Source organism: Melospiza melodia, chromosome 22 (assembly GCF_035770615.1).
Source record: "Melospiza melodia melodia isolate bMelMel2 chromosome 22, bMelMel2.pri, whole genome shotgun sequence".
Classification (NCBI taxonomy): domain Eukaryota; kingdom Metazoa; phylum Chordata; class Aves; order Passeriformes; family Passerellidae; genus Melospiza; species Melospiza melodia.
This window is the reverse complement of record NC_086215.1, coordinates 8,163,962-8,182,498: the sequence shown is the minus strand read 5'-3', so window position 1 is coordinate 8,182,498 and position 18,537 is coordinate 8,163,962. Positions and strand designations below refer to the sequence as shown.

The 18,537-nt window shown below is 48.2% G+C and overlaps 1 protein-coding gene across 1 annotated transcript; it reads right to left on the bottom strand.

Annotated features, from left to right (window-relative positions):
* Nucleotides 1-2,042: 2,042 nt before the first annotated feature.
* MIGA2 (mitoguardin 2) lies at nucleotides 2,043-18,243 on the bottom strand. Its single transcript, XM_063175020.1, has 16 exons — nucleotides 18,155-18,243; nucleotides 16,625-16,867; nucleotides 15,795-16,005; nucleotides 14,892-15,004; nucleotides 12,833-12,944; nucleotides 12,217-12,356; nucleotides 10,673-10,790; nucleotides 10,424-10,524; nucleotides 9,827-9,942; nucleotides 9,331-9,403; nucleotides 9,047-9,133; nucleotides 8,765-8,863; nucleotides 8,271-8,405; nucleotides 7,499-7,552; nucleotides 6,415-6,531; nucleotides 2,043-6,259 (listed from the first exon to the last, which is right to left on the bottom strand). Exons 2-16 carry the CDS (start codon nucleotides 16,718-16,720, stop codon nucleotides 6,056-6,058), a joined length of 1,776 nt encoding a protein of 591 aa, XP_063031090.1. The 5' UTR covers nucleotides 16,721-16,867; nucleotides 18,155-18,243; the 3' UTR covers nucleotides 2,043-6,055.
* Nucleotides 18,244-18,537: the final 294 nt, after the last annotated feature.

The window sequence follows — 18,537 nt, the reverse complement described above, 5'->3', positions numbered from 1 at the left end:
AAAATGGTTAATTTCAGAAGGGTATTACTATATTCAGCTCTACATCACAGCATCTACATCACTGCCCTACCCCGGGCACATTTCTATTTGCCCCACACAGAAGTCATTGGTAATGTCCAAGCGCCGTTGAAAGAGAATATTTGGATTTTTTAATATAACACCTAGGAAAGGAACCACAGGTGTAAAGAACAACCCGCTCCTATGTGGGTGTGCACACGTGAAAATAAAACCCTGAAGTAATGTCATTGAATCTCAGAATGGTTTGTTTGATAAGGCGCCTTAAGGCCCATCTCATTTCACCCCTTCCACTAGCCCAGGTGGCTCCAAGCCTTGTCCAACCTGGCTTTACTCACAGGGAACAATTTCTTCCTAAGTCCTGGCAGAAAATCCTTTAAAGATTCTGCAAAGGCCAGGCAAACACCTGGTCCAGGTGATACTTTCATTTCCCCCCCCAAATACCTTAACTACTGAAATCACTTTGAAGACCGAGCCAAAAGAAGTGTTCCCATATGTGACCCCAGAAATAAGACTTACCTGGGGAGCCTCAGGAAAAGCAGAACATGGAGCAGCATTGGACAGAAAAGCTTTCAGAAGGCAAATCCACCTTCAGACCAAATAGCCAAGTTAATTCAATATAAAAAAAAAAAGATATAGAAAAATAAATATGCAAGAGGCCCAAAAGAAGTGATCCACAAAGGCATGGGGTTGCCTTTAATTTGTGTCAGGGAAGCACATGGACCAGGATTTCTAGCCCGTTAATTAAGATTTTTAAAAGGGTAGAAAACTCCTTTTCCTGCAGTTGTAATATACCCTCTTCAATTATGATTATGTCCCATTAATTTCAACAAGCTCTTCATAGCTGACATTCTCCCTGGCATTTCAAGAAGTAAAATAGTATTAAAGTCTTATTATTTGGCAAGAAAGAGAAAATATTTACTGCAGGAGCTCAGTTCATCGCAGAAGACTGCTATGAGGGAGCATGAGTGATTTACTCCTTTCATTATTCAAGTTAAATAAATCTCCTCCTTTCCAAGCTATTGAATGTAGAGTTATGCTGGCAGAGTGGATTACATTTGATCTATGTACCATGACAAGTACTGAAAATTGTGGGCTTCATTGCTATATTCACCCACTCCTTCCTGAACAGGAGAAAAAAGTGTCAATACACGGAGCAGCCTTTGCTCTGTGCCTCACACAAGAAAGCACAAAGCTGCTCTGGAGCTGTAATGAGTGTGGAGTCTGACTCCATGGAAACTGAGATAAACTCCTTTTAACTCTCTCAGCTAATGATCAGGGTGTGGCGTGAGACAAAAATTTTCCTATCCATGAACATTTTATTTGCATATATCCGAGTTCATGACAGGCTTGCATTCATGCTAACAGAGACACGTTTTTACTTTTTTTATTTTTAAGCGTAGGGATGAAATTTTAATCACTGTGGAAGAATCAGTCAATCTGATTCAGTCTGGTTTCTTTATCGTTTGAAAATGAAAGTATTTAAATCCACTGTAGTTGTTTCAGGAGAGCAAGAAGATGATTTTCTTGCCTTGCTCAGCAGATAAGCAGCTCTGATACCAACCCACAGGCTGTAGTCTGGGTTTCACAGAGTTTGGGAAGCTGGTAAATGCTGCAGGAACTTGGACAATGTTTAAGAGGTTCTGCTCCTCATTGGGATTTCTATTATCTCTTCATCACAGCCTACTCAACACCACACCCCAACACAGCCAAACCACCACAGAAAAATCTGAAAAATGAAACCCCACAGTTTTCCAACCACAGCTCAAAGTACAAGGAGTTTTGTTTATTTTATAGCCCTCTTCATCTGTGGACTTTTCAGCAGAGCCAGGAAGATTCCCCATGCAATCAAACCCTTTAACTTGACACTTAAACCTTTCAAGTTCCTCATTTTAGCCCTAGGAACAGCAAGATGTTTGATACCATCACTAGCAGCAGAGGTGCCACCACAACTGTCACCTAAATAAGAAACCAAAGACTGAGTTTCTAGCATGTTTCTCCAGGAAATTTAGGAACAAAAACCACAATCATGAAGGAAAGTTTTATTTTACTTGTAATGCCCACATCCTAAGATTAAAGATATTTTTAAAAAATTAGCTGCAAAGAAAAAGATAAAAGCAAAACAAGATCAGATTTTTACACCTTTAGGAAATCAAGAAAAAAATAGGCACAAGTTTACATTCATTAGTTTCAGATATGGCAAAGGAATGTTCTACTAAAGAGGGATAAATAAAATCCTGCCTTCCCACTTCCCTGTATGAGACAACACAAGTCATGCTCTTCAAAGCCACACTGATCTTGTAGATACAAGGCAGATTTTTCCTCATAATTTTTTTATTAATGTGCTTTAAAGACCATAAAGACCCTCCTAGAGCCATCTGGCATAGTCTCTACATACACACTAAAGTACCAAGGATGTACTTTAACCTCTGGTGAAGCTTGTTACAACCTCCACATAAAAAATGAAAGTCATGCATATTTTAAATTCTGTTTAAGCATCAGACACTATTGAGGGATTTTATTTCATTGCTGCTAAGCCACTTTAAATCCCCATCAGTGTTAAAATCTTGCAAATGTCAGCCCAGGATGATTTAACCCCTTGAGAATAAGAGTTCATCATGAAAAAAGGTGAACATCTTATCTCAAGGGGTTCTACCCCAATACAGAGCTGCTGCTAATACTGAAGAATTTCTGTTGCTAAACACAATTTGCTGGGGAAGGGTTTTCTAGGGATCTCAGGAAGCCAGAGGGCAGGCAGGTGTTCCATCACACCCTTTAACTCTACCCTGCAATACAGGTGAATAGGAGAGTCAGCTTTTGGGCTGGGCCCTGCTCTGGGTGGGATCAGTGGAAGGACTTGAACACAGCAGTGACACCACTGCTCAGGCCAGGGAAAGCTTCTTCCACAGGGACAGCTCCTGTCAACCTCCTGATCCCTGAAGTTCCCTCCAGAGGCTGCAGACCCCTTTCTGCTTTTCCTCTTGAGCTACACTGGGACTGGGGATGGACAAAAAGCAGCGATGAAGTGAGGGGGAGGTGTAGAGAAGTTTAACATCCATCCCAGTAAAGATAAAACCAGTTTGTCCCGGCAAACATCCTTGGCTGCTGCAGGATCAAGTCACTGCTGGTGGGAGAAGGCGGAGAACTCGACCTTCCAGAAGCTGAGGATGTTCCTGAGGCAGATTCCTCTTTACCTTCACTGGGAGGGATGTGTAACCTACTTGCAATAAGGGCGAAGGAAAAGCATCAAGCTGTAATAAAACAGTCTTTCTTCATTTGATTGATAAGGAATTTACAATTTCTCAGCTTAAAAAGCCAGAGTGCAAGTTAGTGTTTGCTTCAGGGGGACCCTGTTTCACTATCCTCTCCCACAAGGATGCAAAAGCCCAAAGTCAGCAGCCCGTGTTTTTGTGTGTACACAAAACAGGCAGGCTGCCCAAGAACTGAGGACAAAGACACTCAAAATAGTAAATAAATACACATAAAACAACACTAAAAACAAAACAAAATTTAACAGCACTGATTGTTTAGAATTACAGTCCATCTCATTATATTAATCTTCACATTTTAGCATCTTTTTAACCACTATACAAAAGCTGCTGAAGTGACTTTCTTCTAAACCAGCCATACAGGAGCACAAAGCACTATCAACATTATTTTTTTGGCAAAGTAACTTGCTTTCAGAATATATCATACTTTTGAATCACAGCTTACATGTAGCAGGTGTGTCATGCTAATACAACATTCTCCATTTCTTTTCTTCCTGCACACTACCAGGAGCAAGACACCTCAGAGACCCTTCCTAGTTTCAACTGCTGTCTCTTAAAGCCTTCTCATAACAGTTTATTCCACGCAGCCTCACTTGGGGCAGCTGCTCCTAATTTCTGCCTCAGCATTGTCCTGTTTATTGCATTAATCTGGTTTCCAGGATAAGCCACATCAGTCTGATGTGCTTACAGAGCACCAGATGTTACTGTGCTCTACACGCACCCCCTGCAAACAACTCAGGAGCATTTCAAGGAATCACAGAACTACAGAAGGGTCAGGTTGGAAGGAACCACAGTGGGTCATCTGGTCCCACCTCCCTGCTCAGGGAGGGTGCCCCTAAAACACATGGCACAGCACATTTATCTGCTCCTTTTACATCCTCCTGTTTACTTTTTTTTCTCTGTTTATTTCCTTCCTGCTTTTACCAGCAGAATCCACATTAGATATCTGAAGAGGAAGAAAAGCATTTGTATTCTCCAAGCCCACACACTGACTTTCCACTCATATGGAAATTCCAGATTCTTACATATTTTTTCCACTTGCAAAAATACATCCGGGTAAGCCCAGTGTCTTTCACCCAGAACAGGCACAAGGGGCAACTAATCAGTCTGGAACAAAAACAGTGATGCTCATGTTTTTGTGCAAGTCCTGAAGACCTCCTCATTCCCAGGGTTGGATTTGGACCTGTATGTGGACTAAAATAGAAGAAGGCACAGGCTGGATCTCTACTTTTATCTGTGGCATTGTACACACAGAGGACTCAGCAAATCATTGCAAACCTCAGTCCTGCAAGCCAGGACTGCCTCAAGTCAACAGCGTGAAGCTGAGTCAGGAGAGGTTTAGGTGGGATATCAGGAAAAGGTTTTCTACCCAGAGGGTGGATGGGCACTGAACAGGCTCCCCAGGGAAGCGCTCACAGCACCAAGCCTGACAGAGTTCAAGAAGTTTGGGCAGCTCCTTCAGCCCATGGTGGGAATGTTGGGGTGTCCTGTACAGAGACAGAAGTTGGGCTCAATCCTGATGTGTCCCTTCCAACTCAGCATATTCTATTATTCTGTGATTTTAATGATTCACTAAGTCCAGCACGCTCCACTGCTGCTGTCCTACACCAGTATTCAGCTCAGCTCACATCCCAAAGCAGCCACATTCCAGGAGCTGGCTGGGCAGTCAGGATCACAGCATTTGAGAAGCACTACCTTACACAGATACATCTGATCATCACCCAAAACTATGCTGTATTTCTTAGAACTGACAGACTGTAAAGAGTCATTTCCTCTCTAGAAGCTTGATCCCAGCTCTCCAACTATCCACACACATAACCTCACATCCAGCATCTACACCTCTCACTACCCTGTGCACAACAGCAATAGGCACCACGTTATTACCCCTTCCCCCTGCTTGTACACACCCCACACCTCCTACCCAGCAAAAGCTGCTGCTGGCTCATTCTGAAATCCAGCAAGGCACTTTGATGGGTGTCAAAGACTTAGTGCAAGCACAGGCAAGATGCAAATCCTCCCCCCTCCTCACACTAACCTGCCTTAGGGGCAAACATAAACCTCAGCAACCTCCTAAGCAAGGATGACCAGGACACAGAGCTCGTCATCTGGTCTCCAAAGAGCAGCAGTACCAAGGGAACAGACCAGTTTCCCCAGAGCTTCAGACTCCTTACAAAAGTCTGCATTTTACTTCAGTGCTTTACAGAACTATTTCTTCCTCCCCAGGAAAGAAATCTTTGCTAGTCACATTGCATATGTTATCACACTTATGGTACAAATCAGCAGTAATTAGTGTCTGTAGGAACACAGCAGAGAAGAACAGTGATAAAAATCCCAAAGCAAGCAAAGCCTCCTTGAGAAGCTAATGGTCAAGTGGAGAATTTACCAACAATATTCCTGTTCCCACACACAATCGTAAACGCCAGGGATTCACCTCCCAGAAAACACAAAGGCAAAACAGGTACATCCATTGCCCTATTCAGGAGAACTGGGCAAAAATCTGGGCTCGGGCAGTTCAGGACACAATGTATATATGAAACATTGAAAGTAATAATAATGACAGGAAGGTGGAACAAAGAAGAAACTCAAACCATAACTTGGCAAGTGGTCCTGGATCCATCCCAGCAAACACTACTGGCTACAAAAAGCAGAAGGTCCCACCAGATTGCTGTGTGCTCACATAGTCTTGCTGCCACCGCTGCACTTTGCAGGTAGTTTTTATCCATGTCTGGGAGGAAAAGGTCCTTGTACAAAAGTGTTTTCCTGCAGTGACATCAGATGAGCTCGTCCTTGAGCGGCTCGGATTCCGCGGGGAGCACGCCGTTCATCTCCGGGGCGCTCTCGGTGCCCAGATATCCCAGGAGGATCTCGCTGCGCCGCCGCGACAGCTGCAGGATGTCCTCTGCCAGCAGCTGCACCGTGGTGTACCTCACGTTGTCAAAGTCAAACATGTCCTTCAGGTACTGCACGATCTGGTGCTGCAAGAAAAGGAAGGTTACGGTCAGACCTCCTTCACCTGCCACCAAGAGCACACAGCAGCAGCTTTTGCTGGGTAGGAGGTGTGGGGGTGTCTCCCGCTTGAAGCCAGCAGACAGGAGTCCCACACAGATGAGGCACACAAAAAACGCCTCACCTTGAAGAAACTGCAGACTTCAGATAGCTGCTGCTTGGGCCCCAGAAAACCAAAGGCTAGAACAGGACTGACATGCTCCGATACGGAGTAGAAATGAGAGATAAAGCCATCTGGTACCTGTCACAGGGAAGGACAGAATTAGTTGGTCTTCATTCTCAGACAGAATTAGCAGCTTCTTCCATATCAGCCACCAACTTCCCTGCCAGAAAGCTTCAGTATCTGAAGTTAAGAGCTATTTGGAACATCTCTTCCTGCAAAACTACATTTATCTTTCAGATCCCTTGAAGGATGCCTAGAGCTTTTTATCTTCATGTTTCTAAATTGCTATTTCAAGAGGAAAATGAACAGAAGAAAATTAAAAGCAATCACCAGCCAGCCTTTATAGCTTCTATTTATAATTTGCTGACCAGGCCAGGAAAGGACATGCAAATATCCAAGGCAGAGCTACTGCATGACAGCACCAGTAGAGCTTCCAATTCTCTAATTTCTTTCTGTGCCATCTCAGGAGCCAAACCCTGTCACACCAGCTGGCTGTGGGATTGAGCTGAAAAATTGCCAGAGGCCACAGACCCTGTGGCAAAACCAGGGTTGTGAAGTTGTGGCTTCCTGTTCCCCTGCTCCATAAACTCATCTGCTGTGATACTTTAGGAAGTCACAGACTTAAGTGAAACTCATCAAGTAATGGCTAATTAGCATCAGCACTGGGAAGTGGAGCAGTGCAGGAGTGGAACCTTCCTTTTGCTGCCAGCAAGGAAAGCACAATTCAGGCGCAGTCCCTTGTTGTTTGGGGTCTGTGGCCATTCCTACAGTATTGTGAGCAGGGAGAGGGAATTCCAGACAGGCAACACTGTTGTTTGAATCCTCACATTAAGAAAAAGGGAGAATGCACTCAGACTGATTCAATAAGATACTGGCATAGCACTGGAGCAGTGACTGCAGGACCCCAGGGCTCTAAAGCACCACAAAGAACCTGACTCTGTTCAGTCTTCTACCACCTAAGATTTCACACTTTGTCAAGATCTATGTGTTCTCTTTTCAGCCCCAAATACATTAGATTCTTTCCCTTTTCATTAAATTTACTTACCATCAGAAGCCTCCTTTTTGCTTTCAGAACTGACCAGCAAGCAGTTGCTAGAGCCTACAATTAACAGAGAGAGCCCATTAGTTACTCGGGTTATTTAAAAAAACCCAAAGTTTACCAACACATTGTCATCAAAACATCAAAGCAGTCACTCTTTTGTGTCAAAACCTTTTAAAATGACAAAATTAAAGCAAACTGGAAGCAGATTTAGCCACTTCAGATCCATTCCAGAGAAGCCTAAGGGTTTTTGAAGATTGTTAATATGATCTGACATAGTTGCCCAACAGCCCACAATCCTCTGTAAGCAGACAGCTGTTACAAAGTGCCATTTTACTCTCAATCTATCAAACTAATCAGTCTTAAAATACAGCTGGGGGGCAGAACTAAAGGAAAGCTTTGCAATTTGAGCTTCAGTGTATGCTGAGGTACTGCCAGAATGAATGGCCACATGCTAAAACCCATATATTTTCCCCTACATTGTGCCCCTTTTGTTCTCATTCATAAAAATAGGTGCTGTCATCTTTAAACATCTCCATGGCATCACTGATAAAAATCCCCTAGAGCCATAAGTCTGGTTGCCAGCCAGATGCTCTCAAAATAAGGGAAGCTTTCCTGTAAACAATTTCCATGCACAAGAAGGCTGTTGTTTAGAACTTCAGGAAAGCGTGGCAATTATAAAGAGAGAATTCAGCTCAGCTGGGAAAGATGAGGTTGTGCACTTTCCTGGCCTTGGCACTGGTCTCACACTCAGAGCAGCCCTCCCTGCCTCACTCACCGTCTCCTTGAAGCTGTCGGACAGCCAGCGGTTGCGCAGCACGGCCAGCACCGAGGAGGGAGGGTTCTCCAGATCCTCAAAAGCATCCATGAGGATGAAGTCCAGCACAATGTCAAAGAAGCTCATGCACACCACCTGTCAGGGAGCAGAACAGTCTGTAAGGGGAACAGGTTTTAAAAAGAGAGATGGGACCTTTTGGTTTCGAGCAAGAAGATGTAAGAAGCTGAAGTCAATGTAATCATATTTTAACAGCAGGTCTTTCACACCTGGGCCATTCCTACATATGCACTGTAATATAATCACAGTGGTTTGGCTTGTAAGGGACTTAAAAACCATCCAGTTCTACCCCCTGCCGTGGGCAGAGACATCTTTCACTAAACCAGGTTCCTCAAGCCCCATCCAGCCTGCCCTGGGATGAGAATTCCACAATCTATCTGGGCAAGGATTATCTTCTATCTCCTCTACAGCTCTGTAAAGACAATGTTTTTACCAACCCCTCTTCCCTCCAGCTCCTGCTGAGTGGTTGGCCAGGTCTCCTGCTTCAAGGCATAACGCAGCATCTCCTCGTAGCTTTCCAGGAAAGCTTTGGGATTCTGGAAGAGCAGAAAAACAAACCAGTTTAACTACTTGGACCTGAGCTGACATCAACATCACAGTAATCATCATCATGCAGATGAAGTTCTCTTCTTCAACACACTGGAAAAGCTCTGGGTTGGGATGGGAGAACAAGTATCCCGGTGCTCAAGACACAGTTCAGTGTTACACAAACTTCCTACCTTTTCAGCTTTTGTCATCAGTCCTATCATCATCTGCTTCCCAACCTCCCCAAAAAACAGCTGATTGCTTTCATCCTCCAGCAGTTCCTGCAAAGGGAACACAGATGTCTCTTGTGAGCACCTACACACCCTCAAATTGTAAGCTGGGGAAAAAAAAACCCAAAGGGCAAGACATGAAGCAGTGCAATGCTGCACACAGCAGTGTTGTTAACCTTTAACAAGCTGAAACTTGGGAAACAAAACTGCACAGCCATGTGCCATGGAAACCTGGGAGCCATTCTCACCTGGAATGCCTGCCTGACACAATGCAGCTTTGCCAGGAAATCCTGGTCACTGTAGCAGCCAAGGAGCTCCGTCCTAGAGGGAAAGGGGAAGAATTGTGTAAATTCCAGTTCTGATGTTGGTGTTCCTACAACTATGGTCCCCTACAAACCAAAAACTACATTCCCAGTCTGTGCTCAGGAGGAAGGAACAGTCACATTCCCTTTATCCAGCTCCCTGGAGGAACAGAGCAGCTCTGCCAGGCTGGCACAGGACTATGCCAGCCTCCCAGAACAGTCACACTTCCTATCATTGATTTCCTGGGACAATTACTCTTTCTTAACTTGTGAATCCCTAAAATCTGGGGTTAATTCCCTGGGAAGGCTGAACCAGCAGGAAGGATGCTGTGATTTTATGACCCCCATGAGGTATTCTGGTTATGGGGCTGCTCAAAGGCAGATGATGTGTTCACAGAGCCCCAGGGGACACCAGGTCCCACAGCTCCAGCTGGCTCTTCACCTCAGCGTCCGGCACGCCACCTTCCCTTCTTTCACCAACTGCAGAGCCTCTTCATATGCTGCCACTGGCTTGGAGAGGTGGAATGGCATTTGCTCAAAGGGGCGAGAGTCAAAGAGCTGTAGAGGTAACAAGAGATATGGGAAGAACAAAATGAGCTCATTAAATATTTGCAAACACGCAAGCGAGTGCACACAAGCAAGGTGGGCCTTCTTCAGAGAACCTTCAGCTAGCAGAGTTTGTCAGTGACAACAGTTTCATGCAAAGATATTTCACTTTTCACTAAAAGTTAGCTCTGACACTGCTCAATATTCCATAAAATTTACACCACCAAGCCATCTTACGTGGATAACAGCACTTCCCTAGCTGTTACTGCATGTTTTCTGTAGTGGATCAGAAGACAACGTGGAAGTGCTGGTTGGAAAAGCCTGCCTAATCCCCCTCATTAAAACCTTTTCCTAACATCCATCATGAACCTCCCACCCTGAGGCGTTGTTGCTCTGTGTTTGATCATCTCTCCCAAGATGTGTCTGGCTGTGCTGCCTTTGTGCCTTCCCTCCAAGCCACCGGGCTGTGACACACAGGTGACACTTCAGTCACCTCTGCTGCAGAGAAGAAGGAATCCTCTGAAGTGGAGCTGTCCTCATCATCCGACCGCAGCCGCAAGGACCCATCTGCCAGTGGAAGCATCAAAGTCTTCTCTGGAGGAGAGAAAGAAACCACATGGAGTTCATGGACCAACATCCCTCTTAGCTCCTGCGCTCTCTTCCACTCCCACTTTGTCTCTTTTCTGGCTTATAGAAAAGACATAAAACCAGGCAGGACATTGGCATTTTACTGCAGCCCTACCCAGATCCAGCAGCACGCTGTCTGACGGAAGAGAGGAGCCAAACTCCTCCTGGAGGTGGTAGGCTCGGTGCAAGAGGGACTCCAGCTTCTCAGCAAACTCCCTTTTCTGGGACTCCTCCTGGAACACACAGAAATGCCACCCTTAGTTAGCCAGCTGGGCACAGACAGACTGCACAGCACAAATACGGGAGGAAATTTTCAGTAAAAATGGGATTTGCAGTCTGCAGATTAAATGATTAAAAATAAAAAGAGAGAGGAGTCATTAATCCTACAATGCAGCTAATAATGCGTGGGGAGGGAAGCTTCTACACAGCCTACTCAAACCCTCTGGCTTTTGAGCTTCATAATTTTGTTTTCCTGTTAAAAAGGGAAGAAAGAACTAAAAACCTTTAACGTGCCATCCCAAAAAACAGGTATTTTATTAAGTTGGACACCACTTAAATCTCCTGCCTTTTGACTTTAGCCTAACTTCCAGGAGAAATCACATCAGGAAACCTGTGTTGAATATAACAGGATATCCAGAACTGGATAACAGAATATTCAGATTAAGGTGCTGGGCATAAGCAAAGTTTGCTATAAACAACAGGAAGATGAAAAAAAAAAAAAAAGGTGTGGGGAAAATAAGACTTAAATATCATCTTGCCATCGTGCCCCTATGTTTGCATGAGTATCTCACCCAGAAGACAGGAGCATTAGCAAGAAGCACAGAATCTATTTTCATAATGAATCAACTGGTTTTAAGGCAGTTTTAGAAACACTACAGGGCCATTCAAGGAGAGCCAACAACAACAGAATCCAGATTTGCCTTGGATAAATATGATCCAGCACAAAAGACAAATGTCCCACATACTTACTACACCAGACTCTGTTTACAAAAGGCTGGGAACACTTTTTTTTTTTCCAGTGAGAACTCCTGGAGAGTTCAGAGTTCAGCTCCTTTCACAGTCCTGAGTTACAGCAGGTTTTTTTTAGCTTTGTGGCTGTCACTGAGCCATTCTAGTTTAGATCTCCTTTAACACAGGTCTTCCATGTGCAGTCCACAAGTCCCAGACAGCAAGGGGTGTCCTAAAATCCTGATTTCTGCAGCTGCAGAGGCTGAGCGAGGTACACATCTCCAAATTCCCACTGCTTTCCTCATCCACACACACAGAGCTGGGCTCTGCTCTCCACCCAGCTCCCACAAGTGGCAGTGACCATCAAGATCTGCATTTTAAATGCATTAAAAAGTTACAGAGACAACACTGCCAGCCAGAGCAGAGCTGCATTCATCACAGCCTTTTCTCAGCACAGGCTGTGCCACGGGAGGACACGTGTGACAGTGAGTGACACAAGGCTGGAAGGTGGATGGAAGCGCTGGGGAATGAGGGGGCGAGACGTATTAAAAAGAGAAAGAAATTAAAAACACCCACTCCCATTGCATAAGGAAGCTGCAGATACAGACAGCTCTTAAACAGAGTCTGGCCTGACTCTGCCCTTAATTTGCTCTCCTTTTAACCTCCCACTGTTTACTGCTTCCAGCACCCATTCAGCATGTGGGGACCTACCTCTGAAATGTTCTCAGACATGCTCTCCTGCTGTTTGCTGCTGTCCCAGGGCACAGGGGTGCTGCTACAAGCACTGTCCCTCTGCCTGATGCTCAGAGCCTGTTCCCATTTCTGCAGGGCCTCCTCAAACAGCTCCATGCCTGGAAACCCAACCAAACACTGGCTGTGAGAGTCCTGGGGCACTCAGGAACAAAGAGATACAGGATGAGTCTTTGCTCACTCAGACAACCCAGCAAAGATGGAAATCCCAAAATAAAGAATAAACATATTCTATTTATTTCCTGTTTAAATATGGTTTACTTTGGATTAGGAGGAGAACATCCCCAAACTGGTTAAAGCATCATCCATGTTACTGCCAAAATGCTGTTGTCTGCACAAGATGAGCCTGTTGCTCAAGAACAGTATTTTGGAAGTAAATTATTCACTGACAAAAAATGTTTTGTTTTTTGTAAGAGAAGATGGGATTTTTATTTGAGTTTAAGCTGAGAATGGAAGGGATCTTTCTGTTAGATCTCTACATTGAGCTGCTGATGTTCTGCGTCAATTCTCACCCCCTTCTTGCTCTCACAGTGATTCACAACCCCCCCAGAGCAATGTTACCCTTGTGCCTGCTTACCTTGAACATAGAGGCTTTCTGCACTGGAGTCACCAATGGCCCCAGCATCTCCCATGGCCTGGGCCTCCCACATCCCTGGGGGAACTGGACTTGAGGAGTTGACTGCTACCATCTGCAGGAGGGGAACAGAGAGCAGCAAATGCCTTCTGAATTCTCTTAAGGTTAGAGATGCCAAGATCAAACCAAAGGCATTTTATTCCCCCTTGTGCTCCCCTCTATTGATGAGCACTGAAAGGAGAGATCTGATGGAGGAAACAGCCCAGGAAAGTTCCAGAGCAATGGCTACAAAGCCTCAGGATTTTGACGAAAAGCTCACATCAGCTCCAGCTGCCTGTACAAAAAACACTGGAGGTGGCAAGGAAGCAAGCACAGTCCAAGCAAAAGAAACAGTTTCCCAGAAAAAATACAGCTGAGGATTCCCCAGAGGGCAAAGGGAATCCTCACTCTCCTCTTTGTAACCAGACCCTCTCCTGGGAGGGCTGAGCTTACAACCCACACAGCAGTGTCAGTTCAGCTTTGTCCAATTTCCCACAAGGCATCAATGTCTTCTAAAGTCTGACCCAATAAAGTGCTGGATTCACCACTATCAGTGACCAGGGTTTTCCTGTGGCTTACAGAAGGACGTCCAAACATGAGCCTGGTACTCAAAAAAAGCTACAATAATCAGCTGACAGCTGAATTCCTGTCCTGCCTCCATTGATCAATCCCTGTGGAGTGTTAATAAATCACCTTGAGATCCTGAACTGCAAATCATCAGTTCACTGCTGCCAATTTACTTACTGGATGGCAAAGAGAAGCAAATGAGAGCTCAGGCAAAACCTGCAGTTGTGCAAAGGATGAGCTGATTTTTTCCACCAAGTAATATAAAAACTGTAAGTACAGGGTCAGCTCATCTGTACAGAAACAGATGCCTCTCTGTGGGGATACCCCCACCCAGGCACCAGCAGTGGAAAAAGGCATTTAATTATGGATTGCTTTTTATTTAAAGAACTTCAGTGATACAAAATCTGGGCAGCATCTGTGTGAATTGAGAAGCCACGGGGGAATCACATGGATGTGAGTGCCTGTGGAGGGAGGGGAAAGAGCTGGACAGAGCCTGGTGCTCATGGACACATCCCATCGCATTCCATCTCCCCAGGGAACGCCGTGCCCGCCCAGCGCCGAGCCGGCACTGCCGCCTGCTGGAGACACACTGCGGCCAGCACGGATTCTGCCAGCCCCTGCTGCTTCAGCTCTACCAAAAACAGCAACAGCAGCGTGTGCTGAGGAGTGCTGGCGCCCAACAGCTCCTTCCAAAGGGGTGATTTTTCCCCTCTCCCTGCCCCAGCATTGCCAAGCAGCCTCTGAGCCAGGGTAATGACAAAGGAGGGCTTTGCAGAAGTTCACCCTTATCCCCCCTGCTCCAACAGAATGTTAACTCTGAGCAATGGGGATGTGGAACAGGTCTTGAAGACACAAATACTTCCAGTTTTGGTCTCACAAAAGGTGGATATAAGCACTGGTGGCTTCTCCTGCCTGGTTAAGCCTGAATTACCTGTACTCATAGGCTGCTCCTTTGGCTTTGGAGGAGGCAGAATGACTGGGCTGTGTTCTCACCCTGTGCTGTTTCCTGAACAGAGCGATCAGATTTTGGTGGCTAATTTGGTTTTTAGAAGAAAGCAAGCTGTGAGCAGCCCCAGCACAGGAGGAAGGGGCTGCTGGGCCACCCAAAGCCCCACCACAGAGGGAAGCAAACGAGTTCCCCATTGCTGTGAGACCCAGAAACAACCCAGCCCAACTCCCTGAGGGGGTCACACAGAGCTCCAAGGGTTCTTGGCCATGTCCCACAGGGAAAATCCCTTCTGAGACTCCTCCTTGGCCAAAGAATTGGCCAAGGAACCCTGGAGCTCCTGGCCCCAAAAATTCCAGACACTCAGTGCAAGGTTAACACCAGAACCTGCCCTACAATTATCTGGAGCAATCTGTTCTCCCCAAAGGGCCAGCACAAGCCCAAGGACTTGGTGATCTCCAGACAAGTCTGTGCACTGCCATGTCCCAGCCCTGCTGAGCAGGTCCTTACCGAGGCCAGGCTGTGGGAGGAACTGGAATGTTTGCTGGGCTCGATGGAGGAAATCCCGCTGAGCGTGTCGTTGCTCTTGCTGCCAGGGCTCTGCACTCTCCTGCTGGAGTATCCTGCAGTTGGGAAGGTCACACAGAAACAGGGTTTTAGGCCCAGGTGACTGCAGAAGGGAATAGGGAGGGGAACATCACCTTGTCCAGTATAACTGTGAATGGGCAAGGCAGTATCCAATACCTAGAATAAGCCACAGATCTCCTTTTGGCTTTACTTTGCTCTGAGACTGGAGTCAGTGGGGATCTGAGGCTGAGGAATGTATTCACTGCTTATGGATAGCACGGGGCAAGTGGAAACAATCAAGCAAAAACTCCTCCAGCTTCCCTCAGGACAGGCAGAACATGCACACTGCTCCCTTGATGTTCATGTTTCACCAAACAAATCCCTAAATCCCTAAAGTGCTTTGTGAGGGCCTGGGTCAGTCTTACCCCTAAAGTGAGGTGGTGCCCAAGGTCTGGGAGTCACCACAGAGCTGGATGGACACTCCCAACTGCCCAGCCTGGCTCAGGCCACCCTGCCCTCCCCTCAGCTGAGCACTGACACCACGAGATCAATGCAGAACCAGGCCACTGCATGCCCAGGTCGTTATTATTGGGGCAGCCTGGTAATGGAAAGGGGATGGGAACTACAAACCTCAGGGAAAACATCAGGACACCTTTTGTTCCCAAGACTGTGAGCTCAGTCTCTCCCATTGCTCCCCAAACCCCGAGCTCATGGCACTGCTTTTCAGAATTCCCACTTCATTCCACAATGGAGCACTACACAAATGGTTTTGCTGAGCCCTCCCCACACCTCCCCATCGCTCCCTGTAGCACTTCTCTGGGGATTTCCCCTTTTTGTGAGGCCAACCTTTCTTCACAGAGGAGACCCTCCTGGTTGGCAGGATGGGCACTGTGATGCCTCCTGGTTTAAAGCCACACTTGTCCGGAGCAATTTGCTTCTTTCGGCGGCGGCGCCGCTTGAGCTGATGAGCTGCCAGGGCCAAGGCCACGGTGCCCAGGGCTGTGGCAAACAGGACCTTGCGCAGGCCTGGAGAGAGCCGCAGCTGGGAGAACACAGACTTTAAACACAAAAGAAATGGAAGAGCAACGATGAAAAGTCAATTCGCTGCCCTTTTTTAAAAAAAATAAATTTAAAACAGTGTTAAACATTAAAAACTTTGGCTTTACCCGCTCACACATAAAACACGCCCTCTGCTACATAACTAAGACACAGCAGCAGAGAGACTGTGGAGCATCATTTTGACAGGAGCTGGAGAACTTGGGTTTTGATCCTCGTTGCCCAAACATGCTGCAAAATCTGCACACAGCCTGGGACAGATGCAATCCAGGTTACCCAAATTCAGCTCTGAAAGCCTGGTGTGAAGCTGAGCTTCACTGCTCCGAGTGCTGCATCACTACAAGTGGGGAACATATTACCCTTCTTTAAAAGACAAGTCTTTTTTTAGAGCCTTTGATGAAGAGAAAGATTGAACCTGGGTGTTCTCCCAGGGAGGGATGTGGGAAGTGCTTTTCTCTCCTCTCCAAACCCACTCAGAACTCTCTTCCACCACCCCAAACTCCCCCTGCAATTCCTCTAATCCCACAAACTGCCCAGGTCCCACTGTGCCTCCATCTCACCCAGATGTGTGAGAGCCAGCCCAAGCAATGTGACAGGAAAACCCTTCCTGCTCCTCATACCTGCCCAAAGGTCGTGTAAACGAACACGGGGATCTCAGCCACGGTCATTGCCAAGGCCTGCATGATGGACATTCCCTCTGTCCTTCTGAATGCCATGGCTGCACCAGGATCTGGGCACCTTCGGGAGCCACAATGGAAAAGGGCACTTGTGGATGCTGTGTGAGCTGCTCACAAAAGAATCCAACTTTTCTCTGACATCTGGCTCAGAGTCCTGGGGCTGGCCTTCATCCAACAATCCTCCTCCTGCAGGAAGAGGGCGAAAATCAGGTGAGTGAGGGGAGCACCCGCCCTGTTCCTTCCTGCACTTTACAAAACACACTCCAAGTCACTTGGAGCAGCTAATCCAAAATACCTTCTCATCATCAGCAGCAATTCCTTTGTTTGTCCTACCAGCCACGGGGACAGATTCCCAAACTGCTCTACAGCAGCAGCACCCTGGGATTTGACAGCTCCCAGAGATTTCTACACACACCAGACCTGGCTGCACATGGTTGGAGGGATTTTGTTTGCAGTCCCCATATGACAAAAGCCCCAATTATCCCGAACAACCCTACACACATTCTCGTTGCCAAAACTCTGCTTTCACACAGATTCCTGTGCATCACAGAGAGCCACCAACCAAAGGGGGTTTGCCCAGGAGGTTTCACCGCTGCCAGCGGGGCTGGGCAGGAAGGATGTGCTCGGGTCAAGGACAGAGCGACAGAAGGCGCTGATGTGTGACCCCAGAGGCGGTGACAGAGCCCAAAACTCTGCCCTGCTGACACCGTCCCGGTGACGGAGCCCAAAGCCCTGCCCTGCTGACACCGTCCCGGTGACAGAGCCCAAAGCCCTGTCCCTCCTGACACCGTCCCGGTGACAGAGCCCAGAGCCCTGCCCTGCTGACACCCTGCCCGCAGCCACTGCCCCGAGCACCCTACGGAATGTTCTCCGGGCAGCGGGAGCCCGCAGGGAGCGGACACCGGACACGGGCTCTGCCCACAAGGTTAAACACAACGTCCCGGCCACAGCAGGGATGGGAAGAGCGAAGTGCGAGGGATTTTGGGCACAGAAAGCAGCCTGGGGTTCCCATACCGGCACAGGGAGCGCAGGCAGCGCGGTACCAAGGCAGCCCCTCTGTCCGGGCATCTCCGCCCAGCCCTGCCCGCCGTGGGCACGGGGCGCTGGGGGTTCAACCCTCCGGCCCGGCGGGAGCGTCCCACGGGAGCCCCGCACCTGCACTGCAGCACGCTGGGCCCTGCAGAAAGGGCTCCCGCACCCCCGCAGCATCCCCCGCATCCCCGAGCATCCCCCCCGCGCCCTCGGGTGCCTCGCACCGCTGCTGCATCCCCGGCCCCCCGCATTCATTCACCCCGGGGGCATCTCCGCCTCCCCCGCACCCAGAGAGCCCGCACCGTCCGCGCTTCCCACCCCCATGACCGGCTTCACCCGGGGGTCCCCAGCTCGGCGCTCCCCCCTGATTCCCCCCCCACTACCGATGGTGCGGCCCGGTGGGCCCGGTCCCCGCGAGCGGGCGCGGGCGGCACCACTCACCGCGGCGGGGGGGGCGCGCGGCCCCGCTCGGCGCCCTCTCCCCGCGCCGCGCGCCATGGCCGCGGAAGGGCAGCGTCTCCTTCCCCCGCGCCGCAGCCCACCCCGCGGGAGGCGGGGCCAAGCGGAGGTACCGCCCCCGCGTCCATTTAAGCCAATCAGAGCGGAGAGCCGCCCGCCGCCCCGCCAATCGGAAAGCGCCCGGATCGGGGATGCGGCGACGATCGCGGCGGAGCGGGAAGGGAAGGGGCGGGGAGCGCGGCGCGAGTTCCTATTGGCCAGCGCTGACAGCTCCCTCCTCCGCCGCCGCCGCGCTTAAAGGAGCCCCGCCCACGCCCCCGCCCGCCGTGGTGCTGCCGGGGCTCACGGACCCTGCAAGAAGCCAT